Source organism: Nipponia nippon, unplaced genomic scaffold, assembly GCF_047370975.1.
Source record: "Nipponia nippon isolate SJK-2023a ecotype South Korea unplaced genomic scaffold, ASM4737097v1 scaffold_10, whole genome shotgun sequence".
Taxonomy (NCBI): Eukaryota; Metazoa; Chordata; class Aves; order Pelecaniformes; family Threskiornithidae; genus Nipponia; species Nipponia nippon.
The window spans coordinates 22,107,987-22,134,499 of record NW_028262291.1 but is presented as its reverse complement, the minus strand read 5'-3'; the positions used below and the strand labels follow the sequence as shown (position 1 = coordinate 22,134,499).

The 26,513-nt window shown below is 39.9% G+C and overlaps 1 protein-coding gene across 11 annotated transcripts in view; it reads right to left on the bottom strand.

Moving 5' to 3' along the window:
• Nucleotides 1-26,513, bottom strand: part of CD44 (CD44 molecule (IN blood group)) — a 65,093-nt gene that overhangs the window by 20,713 nt on the left and 17,867 nt on the right. For 6 of the 11 annotated variants that reach the window (XM_087745942.1, XM_087745950.1, XM_087745952.1 and 3 more), the window contains exons 2-16: nt 20,804-20,969; nt 17,498-17,634; nt 15,995-16,066; nt 15,059-15,298; nt 13,445-13,540; nt 9,318-9,443; nt 8,511-8,633; nt 7,234-7,359; nt 6,427-6,549; nt 5,149-5,274; nt 4,341-4,463; nt 3,063-3,188; nt 2,256-2,378; nt 978-1,103; nt 171-293 (exon numbers count right to left, since the gene is read on the bottom strand). In XM_087745942.1, coding sequence (XP_087602068.1) covers nt 171-293; nt 978-1,103; nt 2,256-2,378; nt 3,063-3,188; nt 4,341-4,463; nt 5,149-5,274; nt 6,427-6,549; nt 7,234-7,359; nt 8,511-8,633; nt 9,318-9,443; nt 13,445-13,540; nt 15,059-15,298; nt 15,995-16,066; nt 17,498-17,634; nt 20,804-20,969 — 1,956 coding nt within the window. The remainder of the gene's footprint in view (nt 1-170; nt 294-977; nt 1,104-2,255; nt 2,379-3,062; nt 3,189-4,340; nt 4,464-5,148; nt 5,275-6,426; nt 6,550-7,233; nt 7,360-8,510; nt 8,634-9,317; nt 9,444-13,444; nt 13,541-15,058; nt 15,299-15,994; nt 16,067-17,497; nt 17,635-20,803; nt 20,970-26,513) is intronic. The other 5 variants (XM_087745945.1, XM_087745944.1, XM_087745949.1 and 2 more) reach the window with 5 other exon arrangements.

Here is a 26,513-nt window from a genome sequence, read left to right as displayed (position 1 = left end):
ACAACATTTAAATGGGTTTTTCCTGTGGCACAGGAGATGTGTTTGAAACAAGAGCTGATCGGGAGAGCATCCAATTTTCACACAGCATATGTGTGGCAAAGGAGGAGGAACATCAGGTAGGGCAGGAAAAAGAAGAAAGAAACCATCCAAAGAGAAAGGAAGTTCCTTACTAGTACTTGGAGCATACTCGTCCGTGGCCACACTCCTGTCCCAGCCTGGAAATACTGTTGGGTAAATCGTCTCCTCTGAAGAATCTTCGTCATCTGAACCATTGCCACTTGAGGTCACATCTGCTGTGATGATGTTAAATCTGCCATGAAGCGCTAACCCACAAGGTCTTCTGCTGACAGCAGTTATGCTTTCCTGCCTCCCTTACATGCAGCCTTACAATCACAGAGGAGAGTGTACAGCCCTGTGCTTCCCATGGTCCATATCTCCTCCTGGTTCTTCCACCCACAAGGGATTCATCACTCTGCCGTGGCCCTGCTGAAGCTGCCTCAACGTGGCGGCTCTTTTAGCTACATTTCAGTGCCCTGTGCATGCTCGCAGCACTAACCATACTCTGTCCTCTTCCAGCAGAGTGAGCATAGTGTACTGGCTTGAAAACATTTTCTTCCTTTCTCCCACAAGTCCTTCTCATTGGAATAGTCTACTTCTAAGTTGCCTCCAAACAGGAAAAAAGAAAAACCCATGTACATCCTTTATAAAATGACGCATATACTCATCCCTTTCAGACACGCAGCATACCTCTGCAGTACATGAACAATGTGGACAGCTGCTCTGTCACTACCAAATGTACAGTCAGTGAGGCATAGCCCGGTACTTTGCTTTTCCCACTTCAAACACAAGGTAACAAAAAGCAGTGACATATACCACACATTCAACCCCCTCCACTTAATGCTTCTGAAGCTTGCTGCCCTGGTGCTCTTGTTGTTCAGCCCCTAATCAAAGCCCCCTCTTAGCATGACGTTCTTTACCCTTGGTTGCTTGTGTGGTTTCTTGCATCTTCCCTCCAGGATTTGACCACCACCAGGGGTTTGAGAATGCATTCCACCAGGCTTGGGTGGTGGCTTTCTCCAGCTTGTCACGATGAGGCCCTGGAGCTGTTAGGACATGGTTCATTCAACCAAGATCTTGTTATTATTTCTTGAGAAGCACTTTTCCTCCAGCAAAGTCAAGTCCACCAGCACCAGCACCCTGAGCATGCTCTTGCCACTGAGACAAATGTGAGTGCAAGGCGAATGTATGAACCCATGGTATCATTACATTCCTCAAACACTTAGCCAGATGCAAGCACTAGTGGCAGTCCCAAGTAAGAACATGGTCCCTTGAGAGGAGTTGTCAAAAAGCCCTGTGGGTCTTTGCTAGCCCTTCACATTCAATAAGGTTAATGAGCTCCTCACAGGCTTTGCCAGCATGAGAGAGCAGATAGCCTTAGATAGACTCCAGAATGAGGAACATCCACCAAGACAATATAAAATCACGTACAAAATGTGAAAGAAGTATCCATGACAAGGAAAAAGGACACCCAGAGATAAGCACACCCATTAGTTTAGCCTTCTCTTCTACTGACAACCCTGTGGAGCCAATGCTGTCAAGGGCCTGGGCTCAGAACTATGGCCATTCCAGTCAAAAGGCACACGCACTCCCCTTGGCCTGCTGCTGTCAGGAAAATCCACACAAGAAACACTTTCCAGTTAGGCGTCAACATAGCATGGAGAGAAAGATGCAGCTTTACTCCTATTACATTACCAATGCACAATATTTTTGCAGAACATAGCATTTCAAAGAGTAATGTTCCATAGGTTTGTAACAGGCATTTAAGGATGGAAAGAGATTGTTGTTTAGAAAAATTACAGGAATCTAGATTCTTTTGATCCACTGTGTTAGGCAAGCCAAATAGGTATTGGCATCCAAACAGAAATTATTGTGCCACTTGTATAGAGGCTGGAAACTCCCTCCAAAGAGGAATTATTCCTTGAGACACAACATGCCACAAGGGAAGCCCACAAATCAGATGTGAATGGAGACAACACATCTATTCTAGAAGCAATGGAAGATGGTGCTTCTAAGGATATGGACATCACAACATTTAAATGGGTTTTTCCTGTGGCACAGGAGATGTGTTTGAAACAAGAGCTGATCGGGAGAGCATCCAATTTTCACACAGCATATGTGTGGCAAAGGAGGAGGAACATCAGGTAGGGCAGGAAAAAGAAGAAAGAAACCATCCAAAGAGAAAGGAAGTTCCTTACTAGTACTTGGAGCATACTCGTCCGTGGCCACACTCCTGTCCCAGCCTGGAAATACTGTTGGGTAAATCGTCTCCTCTGAAGAATCTTCGTCATCTGAACCATTGCCACTTGAGGTCACATCTGCTGTGATGATGTTAAATCTGCCATGAAGCGCTAACCCACAAGGTCTTCTGCTGACAGCAGTTATGCTTTCCTGCCTCCCTTACATGCAGCCTTACAATCACAGAGGAGAGTGTACAGCCCTGTGCTTCCCATGGTCCATATCTCCTCCTGGTTCTTCCACCCACAAGGGATTCATCACTCTGCCGTGGCCCTGCTGAAGCTGCCTCAACGTGGCGGCTCTTTTAGCTACATTTCAGTGCCCTGTGCATGCTCGCAGCACTAACCATACTCTGTCCTCTTCCAGCAGAGTGAGCATAGTGTACTGGCTTGAAAACATTTTCTTCCTTTCTCCCACAAGTCCTTCTCATTGGAATAGTCTACTTCTAAGTTGCCTCCAAACAGGAAAAAAGAAAAACCCATGTACATCCTTTATAAAATGACGCATATACTCATCCCTTTCAGACACGCAGCATACCTCTGCAGTACATGAACAATGTGGACAGCTGCTCTGTCACTACCAAATGTACAGTCAGTGAGGCATAGCCCGGTACTTTGCTTTTCCCACTTCAAACACAAGGTAACAAAAAGCAGTGACATATACCACACATTCAACCCCCTCCACTTAATGCTTCTGAAGCTTGCTGCCCTGGTGCTCTTGTTGTTCAGCCCCTAATCAAAGCCCCCTCTTAGCATGACGTTCTTTACCCTTGGTTGCTTGTGTGGTTTCTTGCATCTTCCCTCCAGGATTTGACCACCACCAGGGGTTTGAGAATGCATTCCACCAGGCTTGGGTGGTGGCTTTCTCCAGCTTGTCACGATGAGGCCCTGGAGCTGTTAGGACATGGTTCATTCAACCAAGATCTTGTTATTATTTCTTGAGAAGCACTTTTCCTCCAGCAAAGTCAAGTCCACCAGCACCAGCACCCTGAGCATGCTCTTGCCACTGAGACAAATGTGAGTGCAAGGCGAATGTATGAACCCATGGTATCATTACATTCCTCAAACACTTAGCCAGATGCAAGCACTAGTGGCAGTCCCAAGTAAGAACATGGTCCCTTGAGAGGAGTTGTCAAAAAGCCCTGTGGGTCTTTGCTAGCCCTTCACATTCAATAAGGTTAATGAGCTCCTCACAGGCTTTGCCAGCATGAGAGAGCAGATAGCCTTAGATAGACTCCAGAATGAGGAACATCCACCAAGACAATATAAAATCACGTACAAAATGTGAAAGAAGTATCCATGACAAGGAAAAAGGACACCCAGAGATAAGCACACCCATTAGTTTAGCCTTCTCTTCTACTGACAACCCTGTGGAGCCAATGCTGTCAAGGGCCTGGGCTCAGAACTATGGCCATTCCAGTCAAAAGGCACACGCACTCCCCTTGGCCTGCTGCTGTCAGGAAAATCCACACAAGAAACACTTTCCAGTTAGGCGTCAACATAGCATGGAGAGAAAGATGCAGCTTTACTCCTATTACATTACCAATGCACAATATTTTTGCAGAACATAGCATTTCAAAGAGTAATGTTCCATAGGTTTGTAACAGGCATTTAAGGATGGAAAGAGATTGTTGTTTAGAAAAATTACAGGAATCTAGATTCTTTTGATCCACTGTGTTAGGCAAGCCAAATAGGTATTGGCATCCAAACAGAAATTATTGTGCCACTTGTATAGAGGCTGGAAACTCCCTCCAAAGAGGAATTATTCCTTGAGACACAACATGCCACAAGGGAAGCCCACAAATCAGATGTGAATGGAGACAACACATCTATTCTAGAAGCAATGGAAGATGGTGCTTCTAAGGATATGGACATCACAACATTTAAATGGGTTTTTCCTGTGGCACAGGAGATGTGTTTGAAACAAGAGCTGATCGGGAGAGCATCCAATTTTCACACAGCATATGTGTGGCAAAGGAGGAGGAACATCAGGTAGGGCAGGAAAAAGAAGAAAGAAACCATCCAAAGAGAAAGGAAGTTCCTTACTAGTACTTGGAGCATACTCGTCCGTGGCCACACTCCTGTCCCAGCCTGGAAATACTGTTGGGTAAATCGTCTCCTCTGAAGAATCTTCGTCATCTGAACCATTGCCACTTGAGGTCACATCTGCTGTGATGATGTTAAATCTGCCATGAAGCGCTAACCCACAAGGTCTTCTGCTGACAGCAGTTATGCTTTCCTGCCTCCCTTACATGCAGCCTTACAATCACAGAGGAGAGTGTACAGCCCTGTGCTTCCCATGGTCCATATCTCCTCCTGGTTCTTCCACCCACAAGGGATTCATCACTCTGCCGTGGCCCTGCTGAAGCTGCCTCAACGTGGCGGCTCTTTTAGCTACATTTCAGTGCCCTGTGCATGCTCGCAGCACTAACCATACTCTGTCCTCTTCCAGCAGAGTGAGCATAGTGTACTGGCTTGAAAACATTTTCTTCCTTTCTCCCACAAGTCCTTCTCATTGGAATAGTCTACTTCTAAGTTGCCTCCAAACAGGAAAAAAGAAAAACCCATGTACATCCTTTATAAAATGACGCATATACTCATCCCTTTCAGACACGCAGCATACCTCTGCAGTACATGAACAATGTGGACAGCTGCTCTGTCACTACCAAATGTACAGTCAGTGAGGCATAGCCCGGTACTTTGCTTTTCCCACTTCAAACACAAGGTAACAAAAAGCAGTGACATATACCACACATTCAACCCCCCTCCACTTAATGCTTCTGAAGCTTGCTGCCCTGGTGCTCTTGTTGTTCAGCCCCTAATCAAAGCCCCCTCTTAGCATGACGTTCTTTACCCTTGGTTGCTTGTGTGGTTTCTTGCATCTTCCCTCCAGGATTTGACCACCACCAGGGGTTTGAGAATGCATTCCACCAGGCTTGGGTGGTGGCTTTCTCCAGCTTGTCACGATGAGGCCCTGGAGCTGTTAGGACATGGTTCATTCAACCAAGATCTTGTTATTATTTCTTGAGAAGCACTTTTCCTCCAGCAAAGTCAAGTCCACCAGCACCAGCACCCTGAGCATGCTCTTGCCACTGAGACAAATGTGAGTGCAAGGCGAATGTATGAACCCATGGTATCATTACATTCCTCAAACACTTAGCCAGATGCAAGCACTAGTGGCAGTCCCAAGTAAGAACATGGTCCCTTGAGAGGAGTTGTCAAAAAGCCCTGTGGGTCTTTGCTAGCCCTTCACATTCAATAAGGTTAATGAGCTCCTCACAGGCTTTGCCAGCATGAGAGAGCAGATAGCCTTAGATAGACTCCAGAATGAGGAACATCCACCAAGACAATATAAAATCACGTACAAAATGTGAAAGAAGTATCCATGACAAGGAAAAAGGACACCCAGAGATAAGCACACCCATTAGTTTAGCCTTCTCTTCTACTGACAACCCTGTGGAGCCAATGCTGTCAAGGGCCTGGGCTCAGAACTATGGCCATTCCAGTCAAAAGGCACACGCACTCCCCTTGGCCTGCTGCTGTCAGGAAAATCCACACAAGAAACACTTTCCAGTTAGGCGTCAACATAGCATGGAGAGAAAGATGCAGCTTTACTCCTATTACATTACCAATGCACAATATTTTTGCAGAACATAGCATTTCAAAGAGTAATGTTCCATAGGTTTGTAACAGGCATTTAAGGATGGAAAGAGATTGTTGTTTAGAAAAATTACAGGAATCTAGATTCTTTTGATCCACTGTGTTAGGCAAGCCAAATAGGTATTGGCATCCAAACAGAAATTATTGTGCCACTTGTATAGAGGCTGGAAACTCCCTCCAAAGAGGAATTATTCCTTGAGACACAACATGCCACAAGGGAAGCCCACAAATCAGATGTGAATGGAGACAACACATCTATTCTAGAAGCAATGGAAGATGGTGCTTCTAAGGATATGGACATCACAACATTTAAATGGGTTTTTCCTGTGGCACAGGAGATGTGTTTGAAACAAGAGCTGATCGGGAGAGCATCCAATTTTCACACAGCATATGTGTGGCAAAGGAGGAGGAACATCAGGTAGGGCAGGAAAAAGAAGAAAGAAACCATCCAAAGAGAAAGGAAGTTCCTTACTAGTACTTGGAGCATACTCGTCCGTGGCCACACTCCTGTCCCAGCCTGGAAATACTGTTGGGTAAATCGTCTCCTCTGAAGAATCTTCGTCATCTGAACCATTGCCACTTGAGGTCACATCTGCTGTGATGATGTTAAATCTGCCATGAAGCGCTAACCCACAAGGTCTTCTGCTGACAGCAGTTATGCTTTCCTGCCTCCCTTACATGCAGCCTTACAATCACAGAGGAGAGTGTACAGCCCTGTGCTTCCCATGGTCCATATCTCCTCCTGGTTCTTCCACCCACAAGGGATTCATCACTCTGCCGTGGCCCTGCTGAAGCTGCCTCAACGTGGCGGCTCTTTTAGCTACATTTCAGTGCCCTGTGCATGCTCGCAGCACTAACCATACTCTGTCCTCTTCCAGCAGAGTGAGCATAGTGTACTGGCTTGAAAACATTTTCTTCCTTTCTCCCACAAGTCCTTCTCATTGGAATAGTCTACTTCTAAGTTGCCTCCAAACAGGAAAAAAGAAAAACCCATGTACATCCTTTATAAAATGACGCATATACTCATCCCTTTCAGACACGCAGCATACCTCTGCAGTACATGAACAATGTGGACAGCTGCTCTGTCACTACCAAATGTACAGTCAGTGAGGCATAGCCCGGTACTTTGCTTTTCCCACTTCAAACACAAGGTAACAAAAAGCAGTGACATATACCACACATTCAACCCCCTCCACTTAATGCTTCTGAAGCTTGCTGCCCTGGTGCTCTTGTTGTTCAGCCCCTAATCAAAGCCCCCTCTTAGCATGACGTTCTTTACCCTTGGTTGCTTGTGTGGTTTCTTGCATCTTCCCTCCAGGATTTGACCACCACCAGGGGTTTGAGAATGCATTCCACCAGGCTTGGGTGGTGGCTTTCTCCAGCTTGTCACGATGAGGCCCTGGAGCTGTTAGGACATGGTTCATTCAACCAAGATCTTGTTATTATTTCTTGAGAAGCACTTTTCCTCCAGCAAAGTCAAGTCCACCAGCACCAGCACCCTGAGCATGCTCTTGCCACTGAGACAAATGTGAGTGCAAGGCGAATGTATGAACCCATGGTATCATTACATTCCTCAAACACTTAGCCAGATGCAAGCACTAGTGGCAGTCCCAAGTAAGAACATGGTCCCTTGAGAGGAGTTGTCAAAAGCCCTGTGGGTCTTTGCTAGCCCTTCACATTCAATAAGGTTAATGAGCTCCTCACAGGCTTTGCCAGCATGAGAGAGCAGATAGCCTTAGATAGACTCCAGAATGAGGAACATCCACCAAGACAATATAAAATCACGTACAAAATGTGAAAGAAGTATCCATGACAAGGAAAAAGGACACCCAGAGATAAGCACACCCATTAGTTTAGCCTTCTCTTCTACTGACAACCCTGTGGAGCCAATGCTGTCAAGGGCCTGGGCTCAGAACTATGGCCATTCCAGTCAAAAGGCACACGCACTCCCCTTGGCCTGCTGCTGTCAGGAAAATCCACACAAGAAACACTTTCCAGTTAGGCGTCAACATAGCATGGAGAGAAAGATGCAGCTTTACTCCTATTACATTACCAATGCACAATATTTTTGCAGAACATAGCATTTCAAAGAGTAATGTTCCATAGGTTTGTAACAGGCATTTAAGGATGGAAAGAGATTGTTGTTTAGAAAAATTACAGGAATCTAGATTCTTTTGATCCACTGTGTTAGGCAAGCCAAATAGGTATTGGCATCCAAACAGAAATTATTGTGCCACTTGTATAGAGGCTGGAAACTCCCTCCAAAGAGGAATTATTCCTTGAGACACAACATGCCACAAGGGAAGCCCACAAATCAGATGTGAATGGAGACAACACATCTATTCTAGAAGCAATGGAAGATGGTGCTTCTAAGGATATGGACATCACAACATTTAAATGGGTTTTTCCTGTGGCACAGGAGATGTGTTTGAAACAAGAGCTGATCGGGAGAGCATCCAATTTTCACACAGCATATGTGTGGCAAAGGAGGAGGAACATCAGGTAGGGCAGGAAAAAGAAGAAAGAAACCATCCAAAGAGAAAGGAAGTTCCTTACTAGTACTTGGAGCATACTCGTCCGTGGCCACACTCCTGTCCCAGCCTGGAAATACTGTTGGGTAAATCGTCTCCTCTGAAGAATCTTCGTCATCTGAACCATTGCCACTTGAGGTCACATCTGCTGTGATGATGTTAAATCTGCCATGAAGCGCTAACCCACAAGGTCTTCTGCTGACAGCAGTTATGCTTTCCTGCCTCCCTTACATGCAGCCTTACAATCACAGAGGAGAGTGTACAGCCCTGTGCTTCCCATGGTCCATATCTCCTCCTGGTTCTTCCACCCACAAGGGATTCATCACTCTGCCGTGGCCCTGCTGAAGCTGCCTCAACGTGGCGGCTCTTTTAGCTACATTTCAGTGCCCTGTGCATGCTCGCAGCACTAACCATACTCTGTCCTCTTCCAGCAGAGTGAGCATAGTGTACTGGCTTGAAAACATTTTCTTCCTTTCTCCCACAAGTCCTTCTCATTGGAATAGTCTACTTCTAAGTTGCCTCCAAACAGGAAAAAGAAAAACCCATGTACATCCTTTATAAAATGACGCATATACTCATCCCTTTCAGACACGCAGCATACCTCTGCAGTACATGAACAATGTGGACAGCTGCTCTGTCACTACCAAATGTACAGTCAGTGAGGCATAGCCCGGTACTTTGCTTTTCCCACTTCAAACACAAGGTAACAAAAAGCAGTGACATATACCACACATTCAACCCCCCTCCACTTAATGCTTCTGAAGCTTGCTGCCCTGGTGCTCTTGTTGTTCAGCCCCTAATCAAAGCCCCCTCTTAGCATGACGTTCTTTACCCTTGGTTGCTTGTGTGGTTTCTTGCATCTTCCCTCCAGGATTTGACCACCACCAGGGGTTTGAGAATGCATTCCACCAGGCTTGGGTGGTGGCTTTCTCCAGCTTGTCACGATGAGGCCCTGGAGCTGTTAGGACATGGTTCATTCAACCAAGATCTTGTTATTATTTCTTGAGAAGCACTTTTCCTCCAGCAAAGTCAAGTCCACCAGCACCAGCACCCTGAGCATGCTCTTGCCACTGAGACAAATGTGAGTGCAAGGCGAATGTATGAACCCATGGTATCATTACATTCTTACAACAGCAAAAATATCCAATGCTTTTAGTGTAAGTGAAGTTTGAAACATTCTACTAAAATATAAGGTTTTGTTACCAGCTCTGAAAGTCCAGTAAAGTCAATGAATTCTGCATAGCATTTCAGGTGTGACAGATCAAAATATGTACTGCATGTGAAATATGCCCCAATATTTTGAACAAGAAGCATTCAAAGCTAATAGAAGCATGCACACCATAGAAATTTAGATCCCTCAACTCAGTTAATTGTTTAACCTTTCTGTCTGCTAAGAAAGTTATTTATCAATAAACTGAGAAGCAGAATTTGCAAGAAGAGCTGCACTTCAAGTCATACACACATTCACCAAAAGAAAGCAAAATCTACTTCAAAATGTTTCTCTGGAAATATTTTTATTCTGGCAATTCCTCTCAAGCAGTATTTTTATCACTATTTAGACCATCTTACTTCTATATCTTGAATGCGAAGAGAAGATATCATGTAGTTTTTTTAATTCATAAAAAAATCTTTAAATAATTAATTCAGAAAAATACCTTGAAGACTAACATCAAAGACACTAGTTTTGATCACTTTTTGTGCAATATATGAAAGCATTGGAAAATGCAAGACCTAGGAATCAAAGTTCTAATGAACAAACAGGATAAACTAATGTTTTTCAGTTTGCAGTAATTATGTTTTGCTTATCTGTTAATTGCAAAGTCTATGAGATGTATGGACTTAAACTCAGAACTACACTTTTTCAAGGTGTAGCTATTTTGGTAGCAAAACCTAAAAGATTTTGCCTTTCTGAAAAGCTGTCCTTGGCTGAATAAATACTGTCTCTTCTCACAGTCACTAATTGCTCCCTAAACTTAGTACTACTAGTACTACTCTGATACTGGTGTCAGAAAATGGGAAACCTGGACATTCAAAATCTGATCTCTGAGTGACAGACCATCAAAACTGAAGTGGGCTCAGATTTGGAACTTTGGGATGGAACTCTGAAAAAAATAATAATGCTAAAAATTTGGTTAACAATAAAATAACTGAATAACTAAATAATTGGCATCTGACTTGCTGTAACCACACAAAATTCTCACCTCTACCTGCTTTCCACAACAAGCCTTAGGCGCTCATTTTCTTAAGTGATGAATACATATTCATGGCTTCCTTTCACATACAAAATACCAATGCAGAAGCTTTCCTGTCAGATCAGCCAAAGTATGGACATAAGACTTTTCATTGATGAGATTTTTTTTCAGGGAATGCTCTAAACCAAATAAAAGGAAAATCCACCAGAGCATAAAAATGTCTATTATATATGGATGAACAAAATTAGTCGCAGTTACTGTTTGAGTAACTAGCTCTGATAAATTAGGGAAGTACCTCATCGATCAGCAACAGAATTTTATGACATCTGATCTACAGATGAATCATAACTTGTTAATAGCAAAGAGAAAAACTTGTTTCAGCCAGGAGAGAAAGTCAATGGCAAAGTGCTGGCAGTGTATTAATCTGGACTGTGAACTTAATGGAGAACATCACCAATAGTGTCCAAAGCCAGAGCAATAATGAAAGGGGATCATCTGAAGAACAAGGACCTGTGGTGATTTCTCACTTCAAACCCATAGCAAAGAAGTGTTTTGATCAAGCTAGACACCTTTTCACCAAACTTGAAGTTTACAAATGATATGTAGTATAGATGGAGAGCCACCAGTTTTGTTTCTCACTTGTGCGCACTATAGAATTAGATAGATATATTTTTAGCCATCTATCTGAAGATATATGCTGAATAGTTTTCTTTACTTTTTTCTTAATTTTCTCCTTTCCTATCTATGGGATTTTTCTCTGGGAAATAAAATTGTGGCCAGGATATTCCAATGAGCTTGCACTGTCACACAATGTAATTAGCAGACATTGGGGCATGGCTTTATCTTCTTTCTTGTTTGTTGTCCATGTAACTTTCTTCTGTGCTACTGAATATTTGATGACTTCTCATGGAGATGCATAGCTTATACTTAACTTCTGAAAGGAGTGCTAAATTACTTATTTGTTTGTAATGCAGTAAAATTAAATGAAATGGGTCTGTTTGGGTTTAAAGTGATGTTACTGAGTAATAGCTAAAGCTATCAGAAAAGCCCAGGTGCAGTACCTTTATAATCTTTTTTTCCAGAGAATCAATATATCAACCCTAAGTCAATAAGCAATCATGCCAATGCTATCACGTCTGTGATACACATATATCAGTATCGACATCTTTTATTACATAGCTCTACAGTTATTTTGATCTTTTAAAATCTTAAATACCTGTAGTTTTCCCTCTGTAAAATAGTCATGCCAATGAGAGAGAACTGTTAGCAACAGGAAGGGACATACGCATTTGGGGTCAATACGTTTGATAATCAAGTAGCAAAGGAAAACCAAAAGCTTTCCTGCCTAGAAACAATGCACAGGTTTTTGCAATGGGTACAGAAACATCTGTACAAGGAAGCACTAAGTCACACACACATACAAAAGCAAACAAATATGAAGGAAAAATGGTCACCAGAGTCAACCAGACAAACTCCTCACTGTTACCAGGTGGGATTTCCCCCGCCCCGCCCCACCCCTTACAGGCAATACTTTGTATCAAACCTTTCACTTGAAACAAGCACCAGAAAATTCTCTACTTGCTTTCAAGGTTTGGGGGAAAATCAACCTGATATTTCTTTTTTCCATCTATGTATTTATAAGGTGTTACTAACCTTCACATCCTCTGAGTGAAGATGCTTGGTCGAATGATTTCTGTCTTTCAGTAAAGCTTTTGCTAACTGTGTAAGACGTGTAAGATGTGTATTCATTCTTACTCTGTTCTGTGATTTCTATATACAGTAACGAGGGCACCATCCCTCCAAGTCACATAGACCATTTGACCATCTATCAGCAATCAACAAACGATTAAGCAAATTCCTCACTATCATGGTCTTCCATGGTGGGAAAAAAAGAGTCAGCAGGAAGAAACTTTCATTTCTATCAATCAGTTCAGTCTTTACTACAACACACCTCTGTAGATTTCTTCTGTATAATTACAATGTTCTCCCTTTAGGTTCACTTTATTTTCTGGGGCAAAGGTCTTTACCACTCTAAACTTAAGAACTAGAGTGAATATATGTACAGTTCCACATTAAAATGTGTAAGATGACTTTAAAAGTTTTTATTTGCTGTAGCTGCTGTGCACTACATATTTGATAAAAACATCACAAGCAGTTTCTCCTACTCAGTACAGCTATTTAAGGACAAAGCAGAGAAAATGGCTACTGTTCTTTTAAGCCCTCAAAGCCTGTGGAGCCACCACAAGCCCCAATTTTTTCTCATGCATATTGCCAACAACAAGGATGAAATTAGGTTTTGCAGTGCACAAGTGGCTTGTCAATTAGTGAGCAAGGCCATGGTTTTGATGTGGATTACCCGCATTCACAACCATAAATATATTAGAATCACAGACACTTTCATTGACAAAAATATCCTTTGCTACCTCAGAAATAAATTGACTTCAAGTGATAATTGGTTGCACTAATTTGTGGTGCCTTATAGACTAAGTAGGTGTGATAAAAAAGCAGTGGGAAACACAAAACAACAATCTTTCTAACTCATGTATAAGCATTGAAGTAAACATACAGTAAATGTTTTTGCTCTCCTTGTCCCAGAGAGTGAAGTTTATTTCTGACTTAACCAGTCTGGAAAGTACTGTCTTTCAATGTCTTTCCAAAATTGGAGATGATGTATACTTCACCACTTACCAGAATGCCCTGCTGGAAGAAGAAAGCAGTTTTAATGCAACCTATATTTTTTGTATTTATTATAATACATAAATCTTACTAGTACTCGCAGGATACTGTCCGCCATCTTTTTCAGGGGAATCATCAGCTGCCGTCACCAAAGAGATATCAGGTGATACAGGAGAAACTTCATCATCTGTATGGTGATGGATGAATCATTACTATTTCATTAGCTGAGTTGCCACTCAGTACTCACAACTACTTCAATTATTCTATACTGCAAGTTTCATTCCTTCATTTATTGGTCCAAGAGACAAGAAAGATACGGACTAGGTTCTTCATATAATTCAACCTCAAATAGCCTTACTTTACTAACATAGTAAGGATATCAGCAAAACAGATTATTTCAACAGGAGTATGTATTACAGTGAACATTCTGGCAATGATCTGTTTGCGTGATTCAAGCTCTAATTGTACCTGTACACCATCTGGACAGGGATTCTAAAGCAATGAGTAAAGTTATTTGCATTCCCCTCTTTACTGATATATATTCTGAGATTTAGTCCAAAAATCTAAACTCTGCATGTAAGCAGAGTTGATAAGAGTTGTCATGGCAAGCAATTGAAATACATGGCATATGCCTTGGGGAATGGCTCTGATCCTGCTTGCTTAGGAAGAGAATGTTAGGATTTACCTTTTATGATGCTAACTACATGGAAGAACAAGCATAACATGTTATGAGCATACTGCCAGTGAAAAGTCATTTTATAATCCTAATGTTTCTGCTCTATTTTTTTTTTTTTTTAAATTTCAGTATTTATTGAGGATAATGATGCAAACTACTGGTATCCTTCACTGGTAAGTTATTGGTGATTTGATAGTAGTCAGAGGTCACACAGTAAACTTTACTGTACTTAGAGGATGAATTATATTTGTATCCCTTAGATTCAATGGGAGCTAGTCTTTTAGACCTCTGAGAATTTCAGCCACAAAAGCAACGTAAAATACATGCCACTTCCACAGGAAAGCAAGATACAGGCAAGGCACTGTCATTCACTAATTTGCCATCCTGCAAAATGTCCTAGAAAAGAGTATGGCATTTGTATTTGTTAGGGCTTAATGAAAATAGAATTTGGTTTTACCACCTAAAGGAAGAAGATATCAGTAACATTTGAATTTGGCATTTTTATCTTTCTGTGAATTTTGTAATATGCTGTAGTAAGAAGATGTCCTAAAAACCCCCCTGTATTTGTACAAAGAGAAGTCACTTGTACTGTAAACTCCTCCTTGTTCTTATTACTTAATGCCAATTCATCCTGTTAGAGAACAGATAAGAATATGTTATCCTTATCTCTATATACCCATACCTCTCTGTGTTCACTACTAGATATGTTTTTGAGCCTTTAATGAAATAAATATTTTAATAAGAACAAGTGCAAATTCTTAGAACCATCTATTCTCAACATCCTGGGAAGGTTTATGTGGGAAACTATGCTGATGTGTGGCTGCTTTGTACTCCCATGCAATCAAAAAAAAACCCTTACAAATTCAAAATGCTTCTGCTTTCTTTTGAAGACACTCATTCTCCTTTTACTTCTCCAGGACACTAATTAGAGACAGTACTTCTCATTCCCTCATGATATCCTCTAAATAGCAATGTAATCCTTCACTCAGTTATTTTAAAGTGGATATAGTGGCAACCTACTGTCCTTACCAGAATCTTTTCTAGGAATTTCTTTTTCACCCCCTCCAGAAGAATGATCTGGCAGCTGTGAGACTGGAGTAGCACTTCCATAATATGAAGGGCTGGATCTCCTGATGGAGGTATCCATGGGAGTTGTGTCATGTGTTGATCCACTACCTACATTTTCATCGTCCACACCTGAGGTTGAGGACTCTCCGCTATGACGTGTGCCATCTGCATTATAACGTGAGCCATCTGCATTGTCAATGACTGTTGGAAAGAGGAAATTAAGAAGCTGACAATATCAAGGAGCTACATAGCTATATTTCAGTAATGCTAAACAGTTTAAGTCCTATAACAAAAAAATAAAAAGAAACAGTTGTGGATTAATGTCAGTTCATCCATTTTTGCCATCCTATCTCATCTGTCTAGATCATACATCACTAAACTATGTGTAATGTATATATGCTAATGTATTTATTTGTCAAACATATACGTCCTACTCTGCATCAAATATTTTGATATTTTCATCAAGCAGTTTGATTTTGAACATAAAATCCTGGCCTCTGCAAAGTCAATCAGAATTTTAGAATTGGGACAAATAATATATTATGAGAGTTTTCTTCCATTTCCAGCTGCTTTTCTAACCAGCAGCTCAAATGAGATGTAGAAAGGTTGCTGTCTTAATCAAAGTCCTATATGTCAAAGAAACATTAGCAGCTCTGAGGTGCTAAAAAATGTCAAATACCTATATAAAAAATGTTTGGTAGCACCTTGAGACAAACCAAGCCCCACAGGATTTAGGGGAAGACAAGTGACTAATTGCTTTAATTGCTGTTGAATATCTCTTGACTTCTTTTTCTTATGTTTGGCTTGATTTTTAATAGTAGCAATTGTTTATGTAAAAAAAGATAACCAGATCCTAAAAATTAAACAAGTGGCAGGTCTTTCTAATCAACACAGTACCTATTTCACCCTGATTATTGAGGAAAGAAGTATCTAGTCTTTCAATTGGCTCACACGCTTTGTCCCTTGTTTCTGTAAAAGAAGGAAAACAGAAAATATTAATTTGAGAAAATTGAGAAAAAAGTCATGTGTATAGCCATATTAATTGTACATAATCACAAAACATCAGCTTCAGCTGTGGGCAATTGAAAACAAATTTCCAAATCAAATGCTATTCACTGATCTACCTACATTCCCGTTTTGCTCCTTCCCAGGTGGGGCACTTCAAGATTATTCTGTCAGCTAACAACAAGATTTTCCATTTCCACAACCATTCCAGAAAATAGTTGCAATCAATGTCAGTTAAAATAGACTTATGACCCAGTTTCAATGCAGACAGCACCACTGCCATGGCAGCAGTAGCAGCCCTAGTCCTTTTTAGCCAGCGGGACCCTGTCCCCTCCACAGAGGGCTCTGCACAGGCAGAGTGTGCCCTTGTCTGGTGAGCACTGCTTGCTCCAGCAGGCTGCAGTGCCATACTCAGGGCCAGTGTGTGAGCCACATGCTTATAGTGCTGGATGGGAATAAGACTTGGAAGGAGTTATAAAGCTCTGGTGGGGATGGACATCACTGTAGCAGGAGAAGAGTCATCCATGAGTGACAAGGATGGCAGCTCACTTGACAGTATGCCAATCCAAAGATGATTTTTAATGATATGACCACCAAGAACAAAATGAAAAAAAAGTCACTGCCATTCAAATCATCAATGAATTTTGCCTACAGCTTTCTGTAAGATGTTTCCACTGTGAATGTAATAATTTACTGAAATTCAAGACACTTGAAGTTAGTCCAGATTTTATCTTCAAATACTGTGTTCAGCATCTGTCACAAGATTATCTACATGTTCCTAATAATTTAGTAAAATATTTCCAACTATTAAAAAGTTCAAAACCTTAGAAGAAAGCAGTCTGCTTCTGACCTGCATCACTGTCTAACTGCCTAATGTCTGAATGGAGAGTATTTGCCTGAGAGCAAATACTGGATGAACCTGCAAACAGGACAGCAGCAACCACATCCACGGGCCTGAGGTGGCCACCATGGGCTTTGGAGGTGCTGGAGGTGGCAGCCACTCCTAGTATCCCTTGACAAAAATAACTGTTGTTTGCTATAGAAGCTCATGTGCATGAACTGAAGAGCTGAGCTCCATCACCTAAAACAGTTATGTCTTTTAGATTCACTGCTGCAGTGGTTCACTGCACTAAGCCATGAACTGTCTGAAGCTATCAAGTTAGTCCCAAGGGCAGAAAATGGTTTAGTTCAAAACACACTAATGACAAAATGAGTCAAATTCATTGCTGGCATTATAGATACATATCTAGAGGCTGACAAAACGTATTTCTTCTCAGTTGAAAAACAGATGATATTTAATATAGAAGCCCTGATTCCAGTACCTTAAACAGGAGATTATATATGTTATTGTTAGTTAATCCGTATCTAAAATACATCATAAAAGTATATACATACCTGTTGCATTGTAACAGTATGCATCATACCGACCAGTTGTGTTTGCCGAAAGTTTGTAAATGCCAGTATGATTTGCTGCACAAAGATGATAGGGATTGATTCGTGGGATAACAATATTCCCCACTACAAAACCGTACCTGTGAAGAACAGAGGAAAATACACCATATTACATATTATAGCAGATGGCATAAATGTTCTAGATATCTCAAACATGAAGAAGCTAGGAAGAAGCCATTATTTTAATCTTACATTATTTTTAAGAAGTGCATGTGTTTATGCATACTTTTTGTATATGAAGCGTGTTCCTTTCTCACATGTAGCTACATCAGTCTCCAGCCACTCAACACCATTTTACATGTAATTTCTAGAGCTAAACCCATTTTAATTAAGTGAGCATCTTATTAGCTGGGACGATTGGTTCCAGAGCAAAGCAGTGAAAGTGAGGGACTGGGAGGTAAGTGCACTCTTTATTCAGTGTGAAGTTGTATTACCTGACACTAAAGACTGGCTTCTTTTTTCTTCAGGGAGTCACATTTTCATTGCTTTGAGCATAACACACTGCTCAGTGACATTTCACAGTGAAATGTTGGGGGCTCAATTTATAGTACTTGGGCAAATTTAGAGAATGATTGTAATACACATCACTTTCTGCAAAAGCTGACAGCTTAGTAAAATATTCAGATACAACACTCATTTATCCACAAATTCTTACTGTATCTTTCAGTTGAACAATGTGGCTACCATGTACAGAGCTCACATATTTCAGTGAAGACTGTGGTTATCAGAGCTGCATAATGCACAATGCGTTATTACTATTTTGCAATCCTGTAACACCTGATTAATTCCGATGTATTTAGCTGGGAGGTGTGATAGAATGCTGACAAGAACTGGGGTTTGGTTTGAGTTTTGTTTTACTTCTTGAGAAGTACAATTTATCAGGGAGGAGTAAATTTCATAGCTTTGCAGTTTTTTATCTGTGAGCCCCATTCCAGTTACATGTCTAATGTGCAGATACTTGCAATTCTGAAACTCTCTTGTAGGTGGAATTATAAACTGCTTTACTCACACTTCCAACTGAGCCTATGATGTTGACACTTTATAATCCATTAATCACCTACTTGTGTTATGGTCTGTTGATTCATCTTATTCACTCACCATTCCACATGTATTTTGATGATTATACGCGGTATATTTTTTCTCTCCTACTCAAGCTTGATAAGAGCCTAGCCTTACTGACAAGGACTTCTAGCACAGGATCAACAAATGAAAGTAAGAGGGTGGGAGGGCTGGCCAGAAGGAAGGGAGGAAGGAATCCTATCTATATGCCCTACATGTCCAAATTTGTCCTCTGCTAAATGGTGAATTAGGGAGAATTGTAACATTAATGAAGAACTACAGCTCCCCACTCCAAAAAACATTTCCCTCTACTCCTTTCAATTATCTTTATATTTTAACTTCAGAAAAGACTTTCCATATTGCAGAATACTCATAATTGCTAGAACTAGAAATCTTTACCCCTAGGCATTTAGTTAGAATTTGATCCTTAGTCTCTACATATTGTGTAGGGATGGACAATTAAGAATGCTAAGTATGTTTATATGATAATGTTAGAGAAAGAACATGCCTACTGTGTCATGCAGGACATTTCCCTCAGAGTAAAGAATTGTGTCTAGTCTTTATGTGGTACTATTTTAAATGACATTCCCACTTCTTGCTGAAGAATCTTCTAAGAATTTTCTGTACATTGTTCCTTGGCACTATTGTCCACCTCTTTCACCACCATGCAGGGCATAATGCTTGTGAAAATGAACGTGCCATATGCTGTCATCAATGGCAGTGCATGACATTTATATGTATAAGAGTGTTTTCAAGACACTGCACGTATATCTTTCCATGTTTACAAATTACTTTGTACAGATACTATTAATTTGAAAGAAGCTTTATTCAATTCTTATGGGCTTGCAAGCAGCGGAAAGAACATTCATGCATTAAGAGTTAAAAAAGTAAAGCACCCTGACTAAACTGTAATGAAATAATTCACAGGAAATAGTTGCAAGAAGTATTGATGCTAGTATTATTTCTCATGGTACCAGAATGAAAGTCTTAACATTTTGGAGAAATGTCCACTGAACTTTTCTACTTCAGTCAGTTAGAAGATAAATTTCATTTCTCCGTATTTGCTGTTTATTTTAGATTGCAATAAAGTTGAAAATCTACTGAAATTTATTTCAACTCTATAATGGTTTACCAACATGAATCTATATACAAAAAAACACAACCACAACACAAAAACCTTCAAATTTACAGCTCCTGAGTTCAATCTCTTTTCTGTATATGAATGCTTAGGATGACTTGCATAATAAGTGTATTAAGCATTTTGTAAAGCAAGATCACGTGATCATCTAGTCTGACATATTTACAGACCATAAGACTGTCACAACTTGCTTACTGTTTGAACAGAGGGCATCCTTGGGGAAAGTATTTCATCTTAATGAAATTTTGGTGTGACGAAGAATCTGCTACAACCCTTGTAAGTTGTTTCAGCCAATAATTATTATATTATATTTTATTGTATTAGTACTCACTTAATTTTTTGAATCCAAAATTTACTGTGAGTAACTTCCAGCCTCTTGGTCTAGTTATTTTTTGCTAAACTGAAGAGTCTGTATCATCCGCATTTGTTGTCCTATACATCAGTAATTATAGAGTGTAATTAAGTCACTTGACAATGTGGTTTTGTGTTTTTTAATCATTTTTCTGTCTGTCTTCTGAAACTTCTCTGTTCACAGGTTATAGGAATGCACTAATACTGTGGCTATTTTTTCCCTGGGGTATCAGTTCATCCATCACAGTACCACTTGATACTTTTTACTCTTTCTTGACAAGACGGAGTTCCTTATACTGTATATACCATCTTCAGTCTTGGACCTTACATCAAGTCATTAAAAATCATAAATACTTTCAGATATGTATCTTACCAATTAGTCAGTGATACAGTATGGCCTGAACAGCTTCCTAATTAGTTTATTATACTGTCAATTTTTTGTTGTCTTTAGATTTTATCTGTAAGAGGTTATAATTTTTTAAAGACAATTGGTAAAAAGTATATGCAGTCAAGGACTTATCTATTACCAGACCCAGAGCAAACATACACGTGCACAAAGATGTTTTGTTCATCACAGAATATAACTTGAAGACTGATACAGCCATCTAATTAACAGCTATATGAAGTCAACTGTAATTATTACACTATAGCATGGATGGATGACTTGTCATGATATATTATTTTTTCAAGAATTTCTTTACCTGCAAGTTTCAAATCCAAGTTCATGAGCTTTCTTCAACTGCTCTAATGTTGACAAGGTACTATTAAGAGCTCTGCAGAGTTCAACTGCTTCAGATCGTGTGAGACTGTAGCGACCGTTTTTCTCAACATGAAAAACTCCTCCATATCTGCAACTTACATTGAATTCTGTTCTCAAAAGAAAAGAAAAAAATGAATTACAAATTGTTAGACTTAATGCTTCACTGAAGACCTGGAAATTATTTATTTTCGAGTATAGTGCTTTTGATATAAACCAGCAACAAGTAGCAGCTACTGATTCATTCAGAAGGAGAGCTAGCACTTTCAATCACCTTCTTCATACTTCCCTTCTTTGTGCTGATGCACAAGGCAAATCTTCAGCCTTTACAAAAATAGCAATACGACATGTTTTTGTGAGGTATCTAGCACTTTTAACATGCTATTAACAATAACATGCAGAAGATGTAAATACATTGTGAAAGTCTTGGAAGACCCATTACTGAAAAACTAACTGAATATTCAAATGTATTTGAAAACAACATATTTCATTCATAACAGAATTTTTTAAAGATGAAATGGTGTATAATCAGAGCCTTTGTGATCATAAGGTTCCTTAATTATCTCATTGTGATCCTTTCACAGTGAATCCTTTTAAATGAATATACACATCAATCCCCAGTTTCAGAACTAGTTCAAGCAACATGTTCTTATTATTAGCTAGACAAAAGCAGAAAGCTTGCATTGGTTTGATGCTGCATGATCTACCTGAGACAAAAACTAAAAGTGAGCTGCACAGATAGTCTGAACTAGACCAACTTTATGCTGTTAAATACTCCCTGAAAGATAATCTTTAAGCTCTTATTCAGCCTGCTGGGGCAGATAGAGGAGCAGCAAATGCACATTATATAAGAATTCACATGAATGAACTTCTTGCTCCCTGTTCATTCATCTTGACACTATTTCCCTTCATTTTGAAAGGCTTCCTCTTGCTGAGCTCACGTTCACACGCATCTTACTGCCAACCCATGTCAGAGGTTCAATATGTACTGCAGTAAGCTTATTTAATGTTAAAGGATGTCTTAGATGGATTTTAATTTAATAATACTGTAAAGGTTTGCACATGGGGGTAACTTTCAATGGCAAGCAGTATGAGGATAAAAATAATGAATAAAATTTTTAAAAAAAAATAGATGCCATACTTATGTTGTGCAATTTGTTTTCTGGCCTTCAGCCTGGGAACCCTGAACAAGCTATACACACAAAGACTATGGGAGGAGAGTGCCTTATACAATTCACACTGAATGAAAGACATAAGGGCTAGAAGCTCTGAGGAGATCACACTCCATTCATCTTTATGTTGATACTGCCTACACAATGCAACAGGTACAGTGGGAAAACGGTATAAACCAAGGAAAGTCTGTGACTGGGTAAAATGAAAGGAAAAATAAACATTTGTTTATAATTTTTATTTTTTTTTTTAACAGGAACAGCTAAGAAAGAAATAAGAATAATCATGTGCATGGAGAAAAGGGGGAAGAGCAGGATTCTTCAAAGCAATCTGAATTAAGTTTGCTCCTGCCCCACCTTTCCCTCAAGAGAAAAAAGTGGTTGTAAGTCCAGACTAGAATGACAATTGCAAAGCACACTTAATTGGAGTAGCATATTATTCCCAGCAAACAGAGGAGCATGACTCATTTTTATCTTAATTTTAATGGGAGTTTCATAAGCAAGAAGGGGAAAAATAGACCAGTCTTCTCCAAATATTAAAAGGAGATGTCTGTACCATGTTTGAAATAAAAGATGCCATATAATAACTGTTTTCCTAAAAGACCAGAAATGCAATTCATGCACATTTGCATTGACACATTCTATGTGAATAACAAGCAACTTTCCTAATGTCAATTTTGCTTGACGGTCTATTTTCTTCTATAGCATAGATGTGAAAACAAATGATAGTAATCAAGGCATGCACTCTTCCTTCAATTGCTTTTGTTCATTGGTAAACTGAGTTTATTCTATCTACATTGTACCTACTCAGCGTAAACTGCAAGGAATGTTCCTTTCCACAGGTAACAGGAAACAATCAAGGAGATGTAACACCAGATTAGATCCAGACTGTATGGTGTATGAGAAGACAACCATTATTTATAGTATAGGTAGGAGTCCAATAGTATTGATGACTGCTTGCCCAAAGGAGCTCAAAAGCTGTGCATCCAATCTTAAATACTTTTACCATAGGCAATAGAATTAATAATTATGGTTACTTGGATTGCCTTTCTCCAAAAAGAATGTAAAAAATATCTCTTTTTCCACCTGCCCCCCCAATTATTTAGGCTGACAAAAACATTTAACGTAGACAAAATTGATATACATTGCATAGCTTTTTAACAGTCTTGATGATTATGGTTCTTAATATTTTTATTATCATACGTTCTAAAAAAATACCAAGAGGACATAATTTTTAGTTTTGCAAAATTTATGCAAGACTAACATGTTTTCTCAAAATACCTTTATTTTGACACAGCTGTTTTCTTCTAGGGAAAAATAGTTCTATTAAAATTTCTCTGATGACAGTCATGTCATGAGAGGTTTTGAAGGCAAGAATGAGGAACCTGTGTAGAAGAGGACACTGACAAATGCATTTTTCTTTCCTGGAGTACGTAATGTCTTGCAACAGGGCTGAGTTTCACAGTCTGACGAGAAGCTAGTGGATTAACATAGAATGATAGTCTCAGCAAGTTCCCACACATGATTCTGAAATAGTTGCAGTGCTTCCACAAGTGCCAGACACAGGTGTGCACAGCATTGGTGTTGAGGATAGCTGATGGACTAGAGACCTTCTGCAGCCACACCCCTCACTGAACAGCACTGCATGCTCAAAAACCATTGCCATGTATATGTACAAGTCACAAATGTAGTCAACAGATGTTCAGGTTGCAGATCCCAATAGGTGGTTTCTTATGACAATACAATGAATAGCTACTCTGCACAGAAGGATGTGTCCCGTGATTACTGCTATGGGATGGAGCTGCTCTCACAGCTGCCATGTGAGTGACTTCTACTTTAAATCTGAATGGTCCATATTCAAAGCCTGACATTATTTTGGAAGTTGTCCAGTCAGTAGCTGTATTAAACAGAAATTACCTAGACAGGAAAAAGGCTTCTTTTTAGTTTTCCCATCTTGATTCTCTCTTCCCTGTAGAACAAGGCAGGCCTGAATTTGTTAATAATTAAACATATTCTGTGAAGCCCAAGACTTAATATTAAATTTGGGGATCAGATCACAAAGATCTATTCAATTACTTAAAAGTAACAAGCTTAGTGATTTTGGAACTAGATTTGTTTGGAACATCAACATCTCTTCCAATAACTTCAGGCTAATTTCTGAAGAACTTTTGCTATGAAAGCAGATACCACATCCACTTGCTTTGGGTTGCATTTGAATCTCGCAGCTCATCCCAGATTCACTGAAATATTAAGAGAAGTTCACTTTTGTTTAGAGTGAATTTGATTCAGCTGTCATCAAACGTCAGCCAATTCATGGTTTTAAAACACTGCAATATATGCTTCATTACCACCCAGAGATCCAGTCATAGTCAGAATCCCACTTACTAGGCAGCCAATTCCTTACAGTCCAACTGTTGAAAATAAATAGTCTTATTTACACAAACAGGCTTAATGGAACTACTTGTGGGCTACAGTTACGTGCATGTATGTTTTCCATGGAAATGCTCTGCCTGGCTCTACAGCGTACATACTCTACACCAGGACACTTTTGGGAAGTATCAGGCTTATTGCACATGTGCTGACCAACTGCACTGCATGCCCACACAGAAGGGCCAAAGCTCCCAGGAAGCCTCATTCATGCAGTCTGGAAGATCACATGGGTGTCCAGAAAACCCTAAGCAAAAATGTGGCAATCCAATTCTCAAAACTCGTTCTGAGACCATTCAATTAGTTGTCACTTTGCCCTAAAATAATGTTGAAACAGCATGCTTTGTTTTTATTTTGATGATATCATCTATACCAACTATTTAAAATGTTTGTAACATTGCTGTAGTACAGTCTGTTTGTGAAGCAGTGAGTGTGGAAAAAGGACTACAGCAGTACCTAAAGCTCATGTGATATTTCACAGTCTAAACAAATTGCATAAACCCAGCATCTCCTCTGTGAAGACAGTAATTACCACATTTTAAAAATGGCAAAATACAGATGCAGAGCATACTGCCCAGAGCTGTCAGGGAACCCAGAGCTTTTACTTTATGGTCTCATATTCTAATGTCCAGACAATGGGGAATCTTAATTGAATTCATTAAAATATTTCTAGTCATATCAATACAAAACTTATCAAAAATAAAAGATGACGTCTAAACTAAATTAACATCTTAAATTCTTTTTTACATGATGAGGCTTATAGACTAATTTTGAGTTAAGGAAGAAACATGACTGCCAAACCAAATTTAAACACATATTCCAACTTTTCCCATAGTGCAGGAAGGTCAAATCCATTAGTTTTATGTTGATATTATTTAGCTGACTTCAATACAATGCAAAAGATGGATTTTTTTCTCTGTTTCAAGAGACAAGGCAGTGCAAAACTCATACTGTGTGCCAAACTATTATGGATCCCTTCAACCCTTTTGAAGTTTCAAAGGAGCTGATTCAGCGTGGACTCACAGTGGAATCACAAACAACACCCAAACCTTCCCTTCTGCCCCCTCTTATAGCTGGCAGGCTTTGGGGACTGACAGACCATGATCTTTCCCTGACATCCACGTGATTTGCTACAGCTGAAAGACAAAATTGTTTAATAATAGCTCTTTAAACAGGCAAAAAGTACTAGACATGCCTGAATTGTCATCATCATTAATCTCATGCTGAGCATGGGACTTGAGTGACTCAACCCAAAGCCATGGAATGCCCCTAAGCCTGCACTGAGTTTTATGAGCATGGAAAACATTAACTTTCACATGGGCCATTTCTCCCTGTCATTCCTGGGATTTCTGGTGCTCTGTCTCAAGCAGGTGCATGCACGCCCTTCTCTTCTATTGCCATTCACATATGTAAACCAGGCTCAATTAATACTTTTCAGCCAAAATCACTAACTCCAGTTCCACAGACAATTCGCTAGCTAGAGCCCACTGGTGTGATAGAATTGGCTGAGACAGACTAAAGAGGATTGTCCTTTCATGAAAGTGTGAGTTACACGCTGACTATTAATATTAGAGGCTTGTTAGAATCTGTCACAGTAAGAAGACAGGTGCAATCTCCATTCCCACCCTGGTTCTGCAACCCTTATGCATAATGAGTCACACTGGCTCATGCAAGCTCTTTGCCTTGGAGTTGATTTTCCATAAAGATTTTTTGATCCACTGTATGGATGTTTCATGCACTGCTCTCTGCTTTTCATTGTTTTCAAGACAATACCTAGAGGTTTCATTCTCAAGGTAGATGCTGTCTTATATTAAAAAAAATGCTATTTTAACAGCTGCAGAGATACATCAAAGCAAATGAAGTGGAAGATTTGCAAAAACCCTGCCCCCCTTAAACGAAAACCCATAGAAGAATACTTAGACACAAGGTTGTCAACAGACTTCTTGGTAAAACCACAGTCTGCATTGCATGGCAACCAGGAAATGTTAGTGTGCTGTTCTCATGGGGATTTTCCTTTTCGGTTTGTGGTTCAAGATGATTGATAGGTCACCAGGATGT